At 44.7% G+C, this 18,678-nt stretch overlaps 1 protein-coding gene across 18 annotated transcripts in view; it reads right to left on the bottom strand.

The window, feature by feature from the left end:
• The window catches only part of LOC143213458 (CUGBP Elav-like family member 1-A), a 455,043-nt gene that overhangs the window by 75,240 nt on the left and 361,125 nt on the right, over positions 1-18,678 (bottom strand). For all 18 annotated transcript variants that reach the window (XM_076433332.1, XM_076433335.1, XM_076433333.1 and 15 more), the window contains one exon: positions 2,620-2,668. In XM_076433332.1, the coding sequence (XP_076289447.1) occupies positions 2,620-2,668 (49 nt within the window). The remainder of the gene's footprint in view (positions 1-2,619; positions 2,669-18,678) is intronic.

Below are 18,678 nucleotides of genomic sequence, written 5' to 3'. Positions count from 1 at the left end.
CACCGTCATTAACGAACCGAGTAATTATAGGCAAAATGAATCGGGCAATCCGTCGCGTTTTCGAAGCCTCCGTCGTCTCTCCCCCGTAGAAGCTAAACATTTGTGCCAATGATTATGAAAGTGGTTTAACAATAAGTCATACATTTCTTGTTGCGAGATATTTAAAGAACTACATAAAATAATTCTATATTATGTAACATTTTAATTTGGAATTCTGTTCGTCTTGATTAATGAGAATTGATTACGAATGCGAAATTTTCAGAACAGTTTCATAATTAACAATTAAATGAATTCCACATAATGTTGAAATGTCAAGCAGTATCTAACTGTTCATTTGCGACAATATCGTAAAAATTACATTTTAATTAATTTGCTGTAAAATAATGTGATGTGAAATAACTGATATACTAATTTTTTTACAATTTTCACTGAATTAATTTCAAAATTGTGGGCACATTTACGCAGGGAACAAAACTCCTACTATTTCTTCGGTCACAATTCAATCGCAAGAGACTGGAAAAATTCCGTACGGAAATGTCACCTTTTACACGAGTATTTTAGAAAGTGTTTTCGTTTGGGAAAAGCGTTGATCTTCGGTTTCTTTCTGCACAGGGTAGAGTACACGATGCACAGAGAGCGTGGCGTTCGCCAAACCGTTTTCACCCTCCGCGTCACGTGTACCTATTATAACCCCGTGATTTCGCATCCGAGGTAAAAAAAGCCGAGAGCGAGATAAAAAAAGAATGAGCGCAAACCCTGGTCCAGCTGGACGGTTAGCACGTGACGGGTGTCGTTAATATTTCATTAGGATTCGTTTTTCGTCGTCGACGCCGATGCGCTGTCATTTTATTCCCCGCTGGTGCCGCCCTTCCCAAAATGGCAGTCGGATTTTCGGCGCGGTTCGAAAAGTTCCCGTGTTATGGCTGTCTCGTGTATCGATCGTGCTCGTTCTACTCTACCAGAGATTTTTCAGCGAGGAAAATCCAATGGAATATTAATCTCTCGCGAATTCTTTTTCGAGAATATACTAACACAACGTGCGCTATTAACGATTCCGTGGTTTTTCAAGACCGTTTGCGAACACTACAACAAAGAACACTGCTTTACCGACAACTATTCCCCGAAGCAGAGTTAATTTTATATTTTACATTCATTTAAGTTGTATAAATTCATTTATGCAAAACAATGGAATAAATTTCCGTGTCCCAGCATTTATTATATCGGAAATCAAGGACAATCTAAATAAATTTATTGTTGCCGTATTTACGAAATGCTTCCGTGGAAAGATTCAGCGAAATATAAAAACACAGTAGCGAGCGGCCCGATGCAACAGCATCGATTATTTTCAATTGGCGTCGTAAACTTTCGCAGATCATTTGCATTTCATTTGAGTGTATACAGCCGACGACGAGTTCAATTAACCATCTATAATTAACCCGAAGTTCTAGGAGTGTAAAATGTTGAATGTTTCGATGTTCAAGCACAGATACAGTATTATACAAATATGCATATATGTTTTTTGATCGCGTTATACGGAGTTTGCTGTAGAGAAAAATCGAAAGCTTGATTCAAGTTTGATGATCGAAGTGAGTCTGTTATTCCGAGACTCTGTTGATAACGTTGTGAATGATACGGCAACGGTAATGGGGCTCTAGCGTCCCAGAAAGTTGAGCCACGAAAATACATCGGATGTCAGGTCTATTTTTATATATCTCGTCCGCGCGCTATCGCCTCGTTTCTTTCTCCGTTTCGGCTATTATTTTCCCACAAATCGGTCGAATAAATGATACGGTGGAAACAACGTAGATAGAAATTGCAAGCTGCACACAGGCTGGCTAACGATTATTTCAGCCGATCGTTCAGACCCGTTGCTTCGGTTGCGTCTTTTTCGACGCGTAATACAGGCAGCCCCTCAATTCAGCCAATTAATTAGCAGTCGATGAACAAGCTTTGAACCGCGGGTCGCTGTCGCTGTCACCGGGAACGTGGAGAACAAGGAGACAAGGCGAGGGTTCGGTTCGCCTAATATCTCAGAAGCTTTCATAAACGCAAAGGCTGAGGCGGGCTTCAAACCCTATTCGGTTCGGCATTTCAATTATAGTAATTGTAATTTCGGAAGAAAATCGCTCCTGCGCTCGAGTTTTCTCGTCTCGTAATTGTGATCGCATTTTTCACCCTTAACACGAACGCGATTAAAAAATGTTTTAGATTATAAAAATAACAATACAGTAGAGCCTCGATTAACCGGGCCTCTGATGTTCGAATTCTTTATCGTCTGAATACTTTCTACAAAAAATTAGTTTGCGTAAAACCATGATTTACTGCACACTTCAATAAGGATTAAGTTCAGCACTGAAACTATGGATTTGTTGTATTATCCGAACAATCATGCTCCACTAATTAGCACGGATAATCGAAGTCCTACTGTACTGTGCTTGGGCAAAGAAATTTATCGAATCAATTCCCATGTAAGCTACTTCACAATTTCGATAATTGTAAAATGGAAAGTATGAAACTAGTGTTAGTTCAATATCCAACGCTTTCTACAATATTTAATAATATTATTGGCCCGTTATATAAAATCAATGATAGCTGGAAATTTTGTAAATTCGTACTCACCGCTTCTATTTTCGCTATCCGCGGGCTTCATTTGGATCGGATGTCGCATCTGGAAAATGGAAGAAGAAGACGCTGCATTATTAATTCGCGCGTTCGTTACCATCCGGTAATGCGTGCCTGGAAATGTTTAATTTGGCGCAGGAAAGGACAGTGTATTATTAACGTCGTCGTGGAAGGGCCGTGTTAAAGTCGTTTCGGAACGGGCATGTAAAATTCGTCCGGAGTGCCATCGGGACTTCCTGAAATATGCAACAACCGGGTCCTCTACATGGCGTAGTTACTGCTCGTTTTCACGTTGGTTGCGCGCGAGCCTCTCCTACTTTTATTCCGGAGATTTCTATGCGACCCATTCGCCTTGGAATCGATTCCATTTCGTCTTGGAGAATCGACTCTTCCATAATACACGCGCTGTAACGATTATGGCAGTGTATTCCCCGGCTCGCGAAACGTCGTTAGACAGAATTGGTCATTCTTCGGAGAGTCGATGAGCATTTTGCAATTTTTGCAGACAAACTTTAAGAAAGTGGAGTGAAATAGAATCTTATTTTTAATGGGAACAGCCTTGGTAGATCCGAAATAAATAAAAATTGTACAAAATTCTATCGAACTTTATATTCTAGTCTTTTTTTAACATTTTCACGAGCCATGAATGCATAAAGATTATCTAATTATTACTACTAAAAACCTTCCGATAATATATCCACAGAACTATTCAAAATATCGCAAAGTAAAAATTATTCACCAAAACGCAAGAAAAGATACTGACGCAGACGGAAAACTATTGAATTATTTTATGATAGATGAGTAGACACTTTGGGACGCTGTTAAAAAGGAAAGTATTCGGAATGGACATTTGATTTTCGCATTATTCGTCGGTAGAATCGCCGTTCGGCCGATTGCACGACCGTGTAAAAACAGAGAGCAGGCGAGCTTGTGACCAGAATAGTCGTCCAGGAGTTTATTTCAACCGGTGAATCGATATCGGCGAGTTTGACTTCCAGGGGACCAGTGTGTACAAAATCATGGAATCGGGCGCAATATAAAGGTACCATGCAGAAACCACTAAACCCAAACGCAGGGGTCGCGTTTAGCATAGATATGAATTTCATACTGGCTCGCACCACGATACCAGAAATTCCTTCGCGTCTGGAAGATCGAGAAGATTCGCAAATAGAATATCTTCAACTTCCGCTCCTGAATATTATACGTTCTTAAGCGAGCGTATCGCCTGGGCCCCCCGTCGTTGCAACGAAAAGCTACTTTGCCAGGAAATGAGAAACAAAAAGAAGAAAAAAAAAACGTCCAGCTGAATTTTTCAAACTGTTCACGGTGGATTTCGCTCTTCTCCCACTTTTACAACGAAACATCCTTCCCCCCGTCCATACCGATGCTCTCGCGCGAAAATTAATTTTTCCTCGGTTCTCGAATTGCTGGCTTCGCGAGAGAATCGATCCTTTCGCTTCGCACGATCAACCGGAGGTTGAAAAGTCGAATAATCGTCGGGATAATGATGGATCGAGGCTCGGACAACCGATGCAACAGAAAAGAAAAATAACGAACGTCACGATCGCGAAATAGATGTATTATATAATCCGCGAGAGAGATCGGTTGTCCGTGATTAATTTCCTCGAGGATATTAACGCGACGGATTTTCGCGGCGAGGGATCGAGCCGGTGATTTAGGGGGCAGCCTGAATTCAGGCTATCAGGCAGCTATCCAAGCAACACAGCCGCTTGCACTATTTATTACCTCGAAAAAAAAGTCTTCATGGTGAATTTACGCCCGATGAAACACGGACTCGTGAATGCGATCAGCTTTATATAGCCGTTTGCATTTTTCAATAAACCGCAGTTCCCCTCGAAATTTACCGTGATCGGCGGTACATGAATTTCAACTTAACCTGAATCTGTTTGGACCACCGTGACCTGTTCTCGGTTTCCTACGATTTCCATTAATTGGACGAGGGCAGCCGAAAATGGACAGGTACAATTTACAAAGTACAGTGATTCCCACTAATATTCGGACACTCTTAAAAACACCGTAACTTTTCAAATATTGGACTATGCGATTTGAACTTTTTTTGGGAAGCTAGAGCAATTAGTTTACTACAGGATGTGAAAAGAAATTTTTTCAAAAATTCCATTTGACCGGAATTGTAGAGGAAATGCTAAATGTTGCATTTTACAACTTTTTTATGCGGGCCTATATTGAAATTCTGAAAAATATGTTTTGTAGATCTGTGTGGGTTATATATGCATCGTGAAAGTTTCATCGAAATCCGTTGATGCAATTTTCAATATATGCCCACATAAAAAAGTTGTAAAATGCAACATTTAGTATTTCCTCTACAATTCCGACCAATTGCAATTTTCGAAAAAATTTCTCTTCACATCCTGTATTGAACTAAGTGCTCTAGCTTCCGAAAAAAGTTTGAATCGTATATTCCGATATTGAAAAGATTATCGTGTTTTTTAGAGCGTCCGAATATTAATGGAACATATTCGAACGCTCGCAAAGTGTTAAAATGGTGAAGAATTTGTTCGCGGAACATATTTATCCTGCATAAATAATTCCAGGTGGTAATTAACAACTCGTCTAAATTCAGTCACTTGCTCCTACAGACTCGACGAAGTTCGCGCTTCCTTCCCGAAGGGATAGAGAAGCATTTCCACAGTTTTGCGTGAGTGCAGCGATTCTTTGCGGTGAGTGGTCATCGAGGGATCAGAGATCGCAATCGCGAGAATAGCCGTGACAAGGGATGGAAGTAGATTTAAAGTTGCACAACCGAGAGCGGCCACGTTCGCTCCGCTTTAAACAGACACACTGCGAGATATCCATCCCCGCGTTTCGTCCCTCTCCTCTCACTCAGTTATCCTTTTTTTTATTCTTTCTTTACCCTCGTCGCGAAACTCTTCAATTTCACCCCTCTCCCTGCGCGAGGCCGGTCCGCTTGCACTCCCCTCCCCGCCGCTAGCCCACCCTCTTCTGCTTCAGGGAACTACAAAAGTGCTACTTCTCACTTTCACCGTCTGCTGACTCTGACTTTTAATCTCCGCGACTCGCCTTCCGTCCGCGAGATACGCGCGCACTTTTATAATATTCGAGCCCAGGATACGGGGACGAAAGGGCGCGAATAAAGGCCACGGATAAAGGACGACCCGCCGGCTGAAGCGGCCGACGGATTTAAAAGTTACACCACCGACTATGGTAATCATCTGAGCGAACGGGATGCGATCCCTGGATACTGGATAGGCAGCAGCCCGGGGAAAGAGCCTCGGCCCCTGGCTGACGGTCTGCTATTCAAGGCGATTCCGAAAGTTTCGCGAGGAAAAGCTTCCGAGGGATGCTCTGTCTAATTGCAAGACAACTGCGTAATCGTCCAGAAAGAATCCGTTCTGTTACGATCGGAGGCCCGTGATCCAGGTTTCCCTTTAAGCCGGATAACCTGTGCCTCTCTTACAGGACGGACTTCAAATATCCTGGTTTAGGAATCTGTGGTTTGAGGAAGAACTCCTTAGAAGAACCAGCAAACTGAAACGATCATTCGCACTGTGGTCAAATGGATTGCTATTGTTTGGACACGAGCACAATCTTGCAACGAGAGTGCTTCATCAATTTTGAGTAGCGGTAAACTTTTTTTCGCGACCAATACCGTTCGCCGAACACGATTTCGCTGTTTGGATAGAGTAGCCTATCAAACGTTGAGAAACAATAAATTTCGCTGGAAGAGCAATCAGGAGGATCAGTTTACGATAGGTTGAAGGAGCGTGGAGGATTTTCGCCGCCATTACTCGGTCCCCCGGGTCGCAACACCCATTCTTCCTCTTTCCTTGAAGATCATAAAAATAACCGTCTTCCAGTGGTTTCGAAATGGGGTCGAGATTAAAAGTCACGATGAGGTGCTAGTCAGCAGCAACGGCAACAGGGAACGGTGTGGTAGCAGGATGCGGCTTTCGAAGGGAGAGAGCGCGGAATTGCTACTTTAGCAGTCTGGATGCGGGCTAAGGAGGATAAAGAAGCCTCGGCCGTGGAAACGAGCGGAAAACGAGAATACGTAAGCAGCGGTGTAACTTTAAATCGAGTTCCGCGGCATCGGCCCCCCTCCGGTCCGGGTTTCCCGTCCAGAGATAAACGAACGAAGGCAGGAGAGAGAGAAAGAGAAAGAGAGAGAGAGTTGGCTTGGTGGACGCCACGACCACGCCAAACCCGGCATCCCGTTTCCGGTCAACTCGACCCCGCGGAATTGCAATCTTTCGGCGTTCACCGGCAAATTAGATCCGGCGGGGATCGAATTAGACCGAGCGGAACAAATTTCGCGACACCTTCGCGCTGTTAAAATTGAACGAGATTAAGAATTATGGAACTAGTTAGCTTCCGGCCGCGCCGCTACGCTCTGCCCAGCTCTCCGACCTGTTGATCGCCGCGCTCTCCTATTTCATACCGCGCGAAACGATTTTTTCGAAAATGATGCAGTCAACGATATTAGTAAGGCCTTCGTCACTCTTCGTCCGAGCAGCTGCAAATTTAGGAACCAGGGATGTTCCTGAATGTTGACTCTCGCTCGAGTTTATTGTAAAGATCACTGTGCCCGTTAAGATCAAATCAGTAACAAAAACTAAGAAACAAAAAGGAAATTATCCAAAAAAGAAGAAATATACGCCCGGATCTTGTACGTCTTCGCTAACGAATCCGGCTGATCCTTCCACGCATATTAAATTCTTTTATGTTTCGCGGCGGAGGCACGCACCCTTGAATGTCACAATATCGCGGCGTACCATAAATTCCGGGGGTGTTTCATCGTAAAAGGCGATCGCAGGTTCGACGGATCGAGGGTTCGGCTTGCGAGCTCCGACAAGGCCGCGTAAAAAGGGGAGCTGAGGAAGGTGAGCACGTGGGGGCGAATATTAAAATTGACGAATTCGGCTCAAGGGCTCCGCCGCGATTGCCGTGTCGCTGGTTAGAAATTCGTTTCGCGTTCCACCGCGTCGGCAAGCCTCGATGCCACAGAAAAAGCGACTGACGGGGGTGGTGGTCGTTGGAAAATCTACATACGCCCACCGAGGGTGTCGAAAATTAGGGACGTCGCTCACGATCATGGGAATCGATCGAAATCAATGTTCGCCGAGCACAATATCCTACGAATCCCCTCGGTAAGTACTCCCACAACAAAAGTGCAGAGAAGTTATTCAACGAGGTACGGTCTTCCGTTTGTTAAATTTAAAACCTTGAATGTCTTGGCAAAACAGGCATAGATTATAAACTATTACAAAAAATACAGATCCATGTTCACAGAAGAGCCCAGAATTCTACCAACAATAATCAGAATGCTGTAAATGACAACAGGCAATAAAAGAGAGCAGTTATTTCTGCACTATATGAATGAACTCGTTTGATAGCTTCCTTCATAAAATTTCTCGAGCGTGGACGGTTCAAAAAATTAGCTCGCAATCGTCGCTACGGAATATTACGGGGCAGTAACATTTTGCTGTGTTGAATGAGCGCGTCCCAAAAATGTCCCGGTCCGAGGGAAACGGATCACATAAATTTTTATCGCGTAGCGATCACTGTCACCGCTATCGTCGCGCAGGGAGGGAGAGTCGCTCGCGAACGTCCCCGGCTTCCGGTGAAATCAGTAAACGCGGCGACGTTATTCAATTTCCGCGGGACTCCTTCCGAAAAAAAGTTCCTTTTCAGTTATTGATGTTGCGCCGAGTTCTCGAGGGTTTTTGCCGGCTTATCCAACGTACGATCTCGTCTTCATTTCCGCCACGTCGACGTTCTTCCACCCTCTCGCGCGCGTATCCCACGCCGCAAACTTTGAACGCTCGTCCGCTTACGTTGGCGAAATACGTGAGCCCTCGGCCCTTGGCCCTAACACCACCGACACTGTACACACTCCGACACCGTATCAACGAATCGACGTTATTGCGTCCCGAGTGTTGCTCTGCATAATGCTTGCGGCTCCGTGCAGAAATGTCGTGGGGCTAGGTTGTTCTTATTAGTTCTTATTATCTTATTATTTCTTCTGTGTGCACGAGGATCAATAAACGATTGTTCTCTTCCCCGCAGAGTTGTGCAGAATTACAATTGAATTACTCCAGAAATTATAACAACAAGTAATTGAATTACTCCAGAAATTATAATAGCAAGTAATTGAATTGCACTGTAATTCAGTCATATTGCAATTTATAATTCAGATCTTCATTCAATTCAATTACAATGTAATTCGTAATTGCAATTGGAGTACAATTATTATATAAAATACTTTGTAATTGAATTAAAATGTAATTCGTAATTGCAATTGAAGTGCAATTATAAAATACTTCGTAATTAAATTGCAATTGGAGTAGAATTATAAAATAGCATTACGCATTACGAACGAGGACGAGAAATAGAAACTACTCCGCATAGACAGCAAACAAGTATATGAAAGAGGAACATAACAATATACCAGACTTCTTCAAAGTTCTGGGCTATAATTTGGAGAGCTGTATTTGAATTATATTGTATTTCAATTACACATCTGATTAAAATACTTAGTAGTGGAATTAATCGAAAGGTTTGAATTATGTAATTCAATTACGACGTAGTTGAATTACTATATAATTGAAATACAATGTAATTCAATTGTGTAATTGAATTACAATGTAATTGAATTAGCACAACTAAGTCTTTCCGAGATCCCATATCGATCAATCGTCTCACATCGATCAAGGGCATTGCCTGGCTAACCTTTAAAGAGAAAATATCTTTCTATACAGCGTTCGAGACTCTATCGAAATTCAAGAAGGGAAAGGAAGAAGAGAGAAAGGAAAATTGAGAAAATTGTGAAAACAAGTAATTAGAGTGTGTGAGGCATATATTATTATTTCTTCTGTGCGCATGATGATCAATGAAAAATTATTTCCTCTCCCAATGATTGACTAGCTCGTGTTGGCAGTGTCTCACATCGATCAAGAAGGACATTGCCTGGCTTATTCTTAAAGAGAAAATATCTTTTTATACAGCGTTCAATACGCTATCTACATTCAGGAAGGGAAAGGACGACGAGTAGATAGTTTCCCCGGACCTCTCAGTAGTACGAGTCGATCATAATTTCGCACGTTCCGCCAAACCCTTCCTTTAATCTTCATACGCTCTTCGAAAATTAGTTGCATGAGAGATCCGAGGATAACGCTTCACCTATTTTTCCTTTACACTAGAACCCTTTGCACTCGAAGCTACTTTAACTTCCGAACCCAGAAGACTCATCTGACCTAGAACGTTTCCATTCCGAGATCTACTGAATATGTACTCTATTCATTTCTGTCAAACGAAGATTAATGGAATACATTTATTCTATATCCTCCATTTGTTACAGTTCTTTCTGTAGACTCATTACCATTCTGGCTGCACCACTAGATCGAAGACAGCGTGCATGAAAAATCGCAGCGCAGCAGAGTCGTAAAAATGAATGTACAGTTTGATGCGTCTACTGTTCGCGTGCTAAGCAGAGCGGAATTAATTTTCGCTGATTTCTGGATTATGCGACCTATTTCGGTGGAAAGGTTCGATCGGACTGTCGAGACCGGTGAATAGTTTGGAGAATCGACAACGACAGTTGCCCTCGACGCTCGCGATTCCGTCGGAGGCGAGACCAGGCCGAATCCTGTAGGAAATGAACAGACGTCAGTCACGCACAAATGATCGTAGCGTGCGTTCGGTTCAACAAGAGAGAGAAAGAGAGTTAGCGAGCGGGAAGGACGAGGAAGAGGAGGAGGAGCAGTGAGAACGAGAGAGAGGGCTCGCGCGTTCGCGCACGTATCAATCACCGGCTAGTTTACCGAGGGCCGGCTTGCCAAGTAATTTAATCACTTTTAGTGCCCCATTGGTATTCCGGAAAATCCGGCCAATCGACTGTAACGGATCGGATCGCATTTTCCAGTCGTTGCGCGTTAAATTATTACTCATAACGGGCGGGCCTTGCTCGAAATTTTCCACGGATATATCCCCCGTCGGTTTTCCGTTTTCTCTTCGATCCTTTTTTTTTTGTTTCAATTTTCCCCGTCGGCAACCGATGCACGCGCACGAACGGTTTTTTTGTTGTTGGAGATCGTGCGCGAAACGAAAAAAAGGGAGAGAGAGAGAGAGGGAGGACCAAGAGTCACGATCGCTGACGATTACATCGACAACGATTTCGTTATCGGCGCGATGGAATTGTTTCGCTTTCCCTCTCCGTGTCGGTAAATTCGGGGGAACTCGATTAATCGATCGCAATAGCCATCCCCGGCGCCGTGTCCGCCAATCGCTGTACGCGAAATTATAGCTCATAACTATTCGCATAGATATTGGTGTTTTCACGGCATCATCACCAGCGCGCTCCTACTTTTTTGCATGTTCGCACCCCCGGCCACCATTGAATTTTAATTACTCTGTAACGAACGGGCTTAAGCGACAGGAAGGTACAATAAACTGCCACGGCTCGTTTCACCCAATACGGCGGACTTCTTCCCCGAATCGCAACTGTTCCGAACGTCCTCGGTAAACGTCAAAGATCGCGGGCAGTAGAACGGACCTTGTTCTGAGAAATGAAAAACCATCGGCGTTGTTTTTGGCCCGGCCAAATAACCATTCCAATTATCTTTTACTGCCGATTATCCGGCGAGTCGTTCACATAATATTTGATTGTGTCGCAGCGTCCACGATCCATCCCATTTCGCGCGTTCCACCACAAGCACGGCGACCAGTTTCGTCGGCGTGCCACATTTCTCAGGGAAATGGGAATCGATTTGAAGAATGCCGTTACGAAACTGCAGTTGGCAACACGCCCTCTGCCTGTTCCTCGCCGAGCGCTATCGTTTCATCCCTCTGATGTCCCACTCTTCTGGGTCACGCTTATCCTTCTTCCGCTTCCGGTTTTCCATCGACACTTTATCCCCTCCCTCTCGCGGTACCCTCTCTTTTCAATCGCCACCGAATATCTCTGCCAATGCGAGTCGCGTGCGCGTTAGCCTATCCCGTCCCGCACTTGCGAGGATTGAGTGTCTGCTGGATCGATCGTTAATTTTCCTATTTTACTCCTCAGTATACGTTCTCCAATCTTGAACGGACGATTTGAGATTGGATTGACGTGTGGCTTGAAATACACCATCGAAAGAGAACATGATTAATATTGACTACGCCACTTCTGAATGAAATGTGACTTGATGTTAATTAAATCGTTTAACCCGTATGCGAATAACCGAAATGATCTGAGATATTCAACGATGCTCTTTATAGTTGAACTTTATAGTTGCAATGGATATTTTTATTCCTCAAGTGTAAATTAATCTATAACCGTAAAGAATGAAAGAACGCAAAATTTGTTTTCAAGGGACCAATCGCGGGAGACATACCCTACAAGATGCAAAAGATTTCGTTCCGATTGGTCCATCAATCTCGTCGTAATCGGTGAACATACATAGAAAAAAAACGAAAAAAAGGCACATACAGATCGAATTGAGTAACCTCCACCTTTTTCGATGTCGGTTAAAAATGAATCGGCCGTGATAAACAATTTTCCCCCGCGCTATTTAATTTCCATACAGATCCCTTCCGTTGTTGCCACTTTCCAAGATAATCAACCGCATAAACTCGCGGTAAACGGCCCGTAGATAACGCTGCATCGCGGGTTGTACGTTATTTCGTAGCCGGTGTGTAACGTGCAAGGTTTCAAGCTGCAGCCGCCGCCGCCGACGCCAGGTTGCCCGTTATCGAATTCCTTATTTCGACAGCGGCGTTTCCAGCGGCCGGAATAATGCGTAACAAATTACAAAGCCGTCCAGGCAATCGATTTCGCTTGTGGCAAGCGAAGCCTGGCCGCGAAAGTCTCGGGAACACGGAGTGTATGCCGGTGGACGCGCGGGTCGTCACTCGGCGCGACGCGACGCGACGCGCTACGGCAGGAAAAGTCATTTTGGCCGGTAATTAGTTGGCTGAGTCGCGACAAATTGAAAAAGTTAGTGAGAAATGGAACGCAATTTAGTCAACGGGCATCGCTACCAGGACCACGCTGTTCCGCGGCCGCAATAATCAAGACCGCCGGAATCGAATGTCTCTTTTGCTTGCCGTGTTTTCCGTTGTTCTACCGCCGATCAAACTTTCCGAAACGCCGCTTGTCCTTCATTTCTCTCCGTCGATTCCCCCGGCGCGGCGCGGCTCTCGCAATTCATAAGAACCAGCGCGATTGGAAAAGTTAAAACTCTCTTGCTGTTCACGTGGTGCGTGCGTCTCGCCGGTTGTTCCTTCTTTCTGCTAACTAACTTGCCGCGCAATACGCGAAATTTCCATAATTCGAACGCAATAATTCCTCGCGGTATCGGGTAATCTACGGGAATTATGTTAAACCCAACATGAGGTTGTTCAGAAGTTAATTTATAACTAGACATCTTTCTATTGAACAGTACGTAATGAATAGACTGCGGATCTTTACACTTTCATGAAGAAATTGGTTGGGTGAAATATACAACAGTAAAAGATTTAAAAAATTCAAGAATATAATGTCGCTTTTAATGTACCAAAATCATTAAGGGATGAAATCAATTTTTCTGTTATTCATTCGCTGTCTACTAATAAATTTCAGCCGGAAGATTGAACGAAATAATTTTGGTTGGGTGAAATATAAAACGGTAAAAGATTAAAAAATTTCAAGAATATAATGTCGCTTTTAATGTACCAAAATCATTAAGGGATGAAATCAATTTTTCTGTTATTCATTCGCAGTCTAGTAATGGATTTCAGCCGGAGGATTGAACGAAATAATTTTTGGCGGACCAGCGTGGATTTCGAGCGGCGTAATTATGCGGCGATCGTCGCCGCTAAAAATCCTCTTGATTTAGCGGATCGGGGTAGCGTCGTCGTTCCCATTTTGAAAACAGCGGGCGCTTTATATACGGGGAGCAAACAGATAGTAGAATTATTCGGGTTATCGGCCGGATCAGTCGACTCCGCGTGAATCATTAACGTTGATCGTCTATCTAGTGAATTTTAACACACGTCGAGCAGCAGCTCGGGGGAGAGAAAAGGTTTCGTAATGTGCTCCGGCCGCTCTCGCACACGATTAAACCTCACCCCTTCGATCGTGCTCGCAGATAAAACGTATCGCGTGCGTAACGCTGAAGCGATGAGGTCACATCGTGACACTTTTCAGGATAACCAAAATCGATAGTTCTGCGTTTTGACGGACCTAACCAACCCCATGAACATTTCTAATGGCGAGCCGCTGTTCTCCCATCGATTGCGAACGCCTCGAACAAGACGGAACACACAGGGCCGTGTCGGATAATGTATTATATACGCGGTGTTTTCTATAATTACCAGCGTGCGAGCGCGGTAACTATGGGGACAGTAGTGCGCCATCACTTACGCAAGGAGTTACGTGACCCATCGAGGCAGCCCACGATCCTATATAGGCTGCGCTGCGCGATCGGACGCGATAATTAGCAGGGAATACTAATAGTACGCACCGATCGTTACATAATTTCTCGTCACGTGCGTTCTAGTCGGTTTCGCGTCGAGTTTTCAGCAATCTCTGTTTCGTTTCTCTCGGAAAGAGGAAAGCGGAGGACTGGCTACGCCTGTTCAGTCCCTTGGTGATTCTCATATTTCAATATTCTCATTTAGCCGGGAGACGCGACGAAACTTCGCTCGTCTGGGAGGATGTTGCTTCCTCCAGAAATTTTCCCCGGCTGTTCGGCCCGAGACCCTATAGAAATCCCTGGGCGAAGGGAGGCAGAAGTTGCGAGGCGAAGACAATATAAACCGTAAGGGCAAAAGAACGGGGCCGGCTCGTTAATTTTATTCGCGCGAGCCCAGGACCACCCCCGCACGCCTTCGCCTTCGCCATTCAACGAAACAAAACGCGGCGAAACAACGAAGATTACTCAGCTTCCGTACCGGAGGCATTCGAAGAAACGACCTATATTATACGACTAGGCTTTCTATACTAAGCTCGGGAAAGGGGTAAGGTCGAACCGACGAGCGAACGGGCGAATGAACGAATGAACGAACGACTGCCGCGGACCGGGGGTGCATGCAAGAAAAATGAAACGATACCCCCGCTGAAAACGGACACAATGGCACGCCCTTTAAAGCGCTACGATGCGCGATATAATGACCCTGCGAGGCGCGATTGCGATTTCGTTCCCCCGCGCGTCGATACTTTGACCAGTCGATCAGGTATTCAAGGAAGACGAGCTTTGCTTCAAAATAACCTTCAAGATTATTCTAAAAAGGTGAATAAAGATACATGGTTGCTCCATTAACAGTAAAGAAATCTGGAACCGTTTTATACAGCTCTTGGTGAGAATATATCGGCGGGCATCATCGAATGACTATGCAGGTTCTCACCGAGTCTCGGTCGATAGAGGCGTTCGAACAGGTAGGTGATTAAATGTATCACCTTTTATGAATCCAGTGTTTCGCCATTGGCCAGATTTTCGATAAAACCAATTGCAACCGCACACGTGTATCCGAGTTTCGCGCGGATGTTTCACCATATTGGCGTGTTCCTTTTTTTTTTTTTTAAATTGGAGAGCAGTCGCATCCGCCTCGAACTCGATCGATAACTGCAGCGTCCCGTGCATCGGGAATCTAGAATGAATTACGCGTTGTCGTAAATCCCGTTTACAACCTGTTCATTTTCATACATCGTTGTCGATAAGCCTGGAACACTCGGAAAACAGTCCTCCTAATTTTTCCCGTGTTCCCAAAACGGAACAGCTTCTAATACTTTTTAAAAGGCATTTCAAAAGACCATAAAAACGCTTTAAAGACATTGTTTTCGAACAGTTTCTTCAAATTCCGTAGCAAACTAATTGTTCTAACTTCTCAAAAAAGTTTTTAAGTCTTCTTAAGGATGTTCTGGAGGTATATAGAAACGCAACAAAATTTTTGAAAACTTGACAAGATATAATTCTGACTAAATTAATGCAATTACCAAAGTTTGGGTTCGATTCACTGCACCGTTTAAGAATTATAGCAACTTATTTTTTGCACATTTTAACACCCCTTCTTACGGAGAATTCATAAAATTCCACTTCAAACCCTATTTAAACCTTGAAAAACGCAACTAGAAACTCCAGTTTCTTTATATATAGTAAAAATTATATAATTAATCATGTTCAAAATTTATTAGGATTCACTAAACAGTTACAGAGCAAAAGTTTGTTGTCATTGTTATTTGTCGTGTTTATTATCTTGAAGTGCAAATCAGAGGGTACAATTATTCGCAAAAGAGTCACTTACAATTTTTTATAACATGAAGACAATTTGATTAAAAAATAAATATAACATGTAATTCACTAATTAAACGAAAGCTTTTTAAATTAATCTATATTTTTCATGCGAAATATACTCATGAATGGCTTTCATTGCCAATGTATTGATGGATTTCGAATTTCTTGTACTTTCGTCTCCCATTGTACCTCCAGAACATCCTAAACAGTGTCCGAACATTAGTGAGAATCACTGTGGATCTATGAATTGACGAAACAAAACATTTATCGGAGAAGTTTAAGCGGCGAGCTGACGTCGGATTCGACGGGTAAAAAGCAATGTGTCAGACCGTTCGGATACGGGAGATGTGACGCGCGTGCACCGCGTGTCGCGCGTTTCGACGAGAGCTTTTCCGCACGGTCGAAGAGCAACGACACTCGTTCACCTTTCGATCACCTACAAGACCATGTTAAGCACCGGCGAATTTTCAGCCGTCAGGCCGAAAATAAATCACGGCTCATCGCCGCGGACGTGGATCATTCTCTAGTGGCGTCTCCTTTTCTTGCTGGCGCGTCGCGTCGCGTCGCGTTGGCTGAACAGAAATCCGTTGTCTCCGTTTTTCTCGCGCCACGCCGCAAAGGGAGGTGGAACCACATGAGGGTGTGGAGGTGGTTGTGCAGCTGTGGAGCTGTCGAGCTGTGGAGGTGGCGGAGAGATGCGCGGACAAGGGACACGAGACACGGGACACGTCTGACCCACATTTCCGTTTTAAATAACGCCAGCGGTTGCACGTTTGTTCCTCGCCTAGATTCGCGCAATCGTTTCTTCTTTCGTCACGGAGAAACCGTTCGGCGCTCGACCACGCTCCACCCGACCATTCGGATCGCCATTTACACCTGGTTACGGATTTTTAAACGCTTTGTCAAGTTTTTCCACCGCCACGATCGTTCCTCTATCCTCCGCGCGATCCGAGGCTACTGCAAATGCGGTTTCACTCCGGGAATTAAATGATTCTAGACTTTTTATACGAAGAAATGCAGAGCGAGTTAGCTTCCTTCTTCTACGGGATACTGAGGCGAATTTGGCAAGCATCATAACTAGACTGCGGATCTTTATGCAAAATAAAAATTGTCTGCATCGATTGCAAGGGATAGAAACTAGAGGATAGAGGAAGAATCATCCATCGACATCTTCAATTTGAAAAATTGTCCAACACTTTTGAATTTCGTCTGCTCCACTAAAAGATCACAAAAGTTTCTTCGGTTTAGATGAAGTGTAGATACTTTTTAACGATCTTGCACGGAGAAATGTTCCTGAATTTGTTATAAAGTTTACTCAGCGGCGGTGCTTAGGGCGAGCATCGCCCCGTACGTGGTTAAGGGTGGTTAAATAAATTGCGGCGAGCCCGAACGATTTTCCTTAACGCGTATCCGGGGAAGATCCTTCGTTCTTGCCTTTCAATTGTCGTTACTGCACGCGGTGAGCTAACAAAAAATAATGATCGTCGTTATCGCGGCCAGATAATGACCGCAGATGAAGAAGCACGGGGATTAAACCGTGACCGGCGAGTTGCCGAGCATCTCTCGCACTCTAACGGCTTCGATCTTCATTTTTCAACCCGCATCTCGTTCGGAAAAATCGTTCGGGTCTTCCCGGGTTGAAACGATTGAATCCTAATCGATGATTTTTCCCGGTCTCTGCCGATAAAAGCGAAACGCTATAGGATTTTTCCGCGGAAAGTATGTACTTTCGCGAGCTAAGGGATTGGTGCTTCGGATGGTAGCTAGGGGTTCGCGATCTCGGGACAAGCGGAGAACCGTCGAATCTCTATTCGGGAAGCTCTAGTCTCCCCCCGTGAAATATATCGGCTCTGGAGCACCTAGGAAAAGGGGCTATGGGAGACGGTGGGTGTGTTGTGGGTGGGTATTCGGGGGGAGGTTCGTGGAGTCACGAAGGGTGGAGGTCGAGAGGTGTGCAGGGGGTAACAAGGGTTCCCTGGAGTACTCGACTCATTTCTCCGAGCCAACACAGACCCCTCGACTCGACGCCACTCGTGGAAACGAAATCTGATACGAGAAAAGCTAAACTCCTTCAAATGCACAAGCCGCCCCTATTTCGCCCCTCCTTGTCTCCTTATTCTCCCCCACTTCAGCCTCTCCAACCTCTCTCCTACTTTCTCTCTGTTTTACTCGGTCTCTCTTTCTCTTGGCGCCTTCCGTCCCTCCTGTTCTCGACCCTTGCTCCTTTCAGCCACCCACTTATACTCAGTCAACCCTTTTCATCGCGAAAACGTCGTTCTGCAATTCACCCGTTCCTTTCTTTCCTTTTTTCTTCCCTTTCTTCCTCTCTCTCTCTCCTCCTCCCACCCAGGTCTCTCCCTCCCGAGTAAGAGAGCCTCAGACTCTCTCTTTCGTTCGTCTCTCGACGGCTTTCACTCTCTTCCTCGCAACCCATTGCATTCGTGTTTCATCGCCGGAGAATTCTTCTTCGGTCCCTCGACTTCTGATCAGACTGATCCCCCCTCTTCTCTGCCGCCGTCGCGTCGGCCCTGCAACTGATGAGAACCAGAGCCTCGACTTCCGACTGTTTAACTCCCTTAATTAACCCCGCGGAGTCACTCGAATCGCCGAGGATTTCGACCGGTGCCTCTTTTTACGGCACGCGACCTCCTTCGAGCTCGCAGCAGGGGTGCGCAACGTTTCAGATTTCTCGCCGACGCCGGCGCCGATGAAATTTGTCGGTTCCGTTTCTATTTGAATCGATTAATTTTCTTCGTTAATCGCGATAAAACGGTCACCGGCTGCGAGCTTCTAAATTAAAAACGCG

Source organism: Lasioglossum baleicum, chromosome 11, assembly GCF_051020765.1.
Source record: "Lasioglossum baleicum chromosome 11, iyLasBale1, whole genome shotgun sequence".
Classification (NCBI taxonomy): Eukaryota; Metazoa; Arthropoda; class Insecta; order Hymenoptera; family Halictidae; genus Lasioglossum; species Lasioglossum baleicum.
This window is presented reverse-complemented; position numbering and strand designations above follow the sequence as displayed.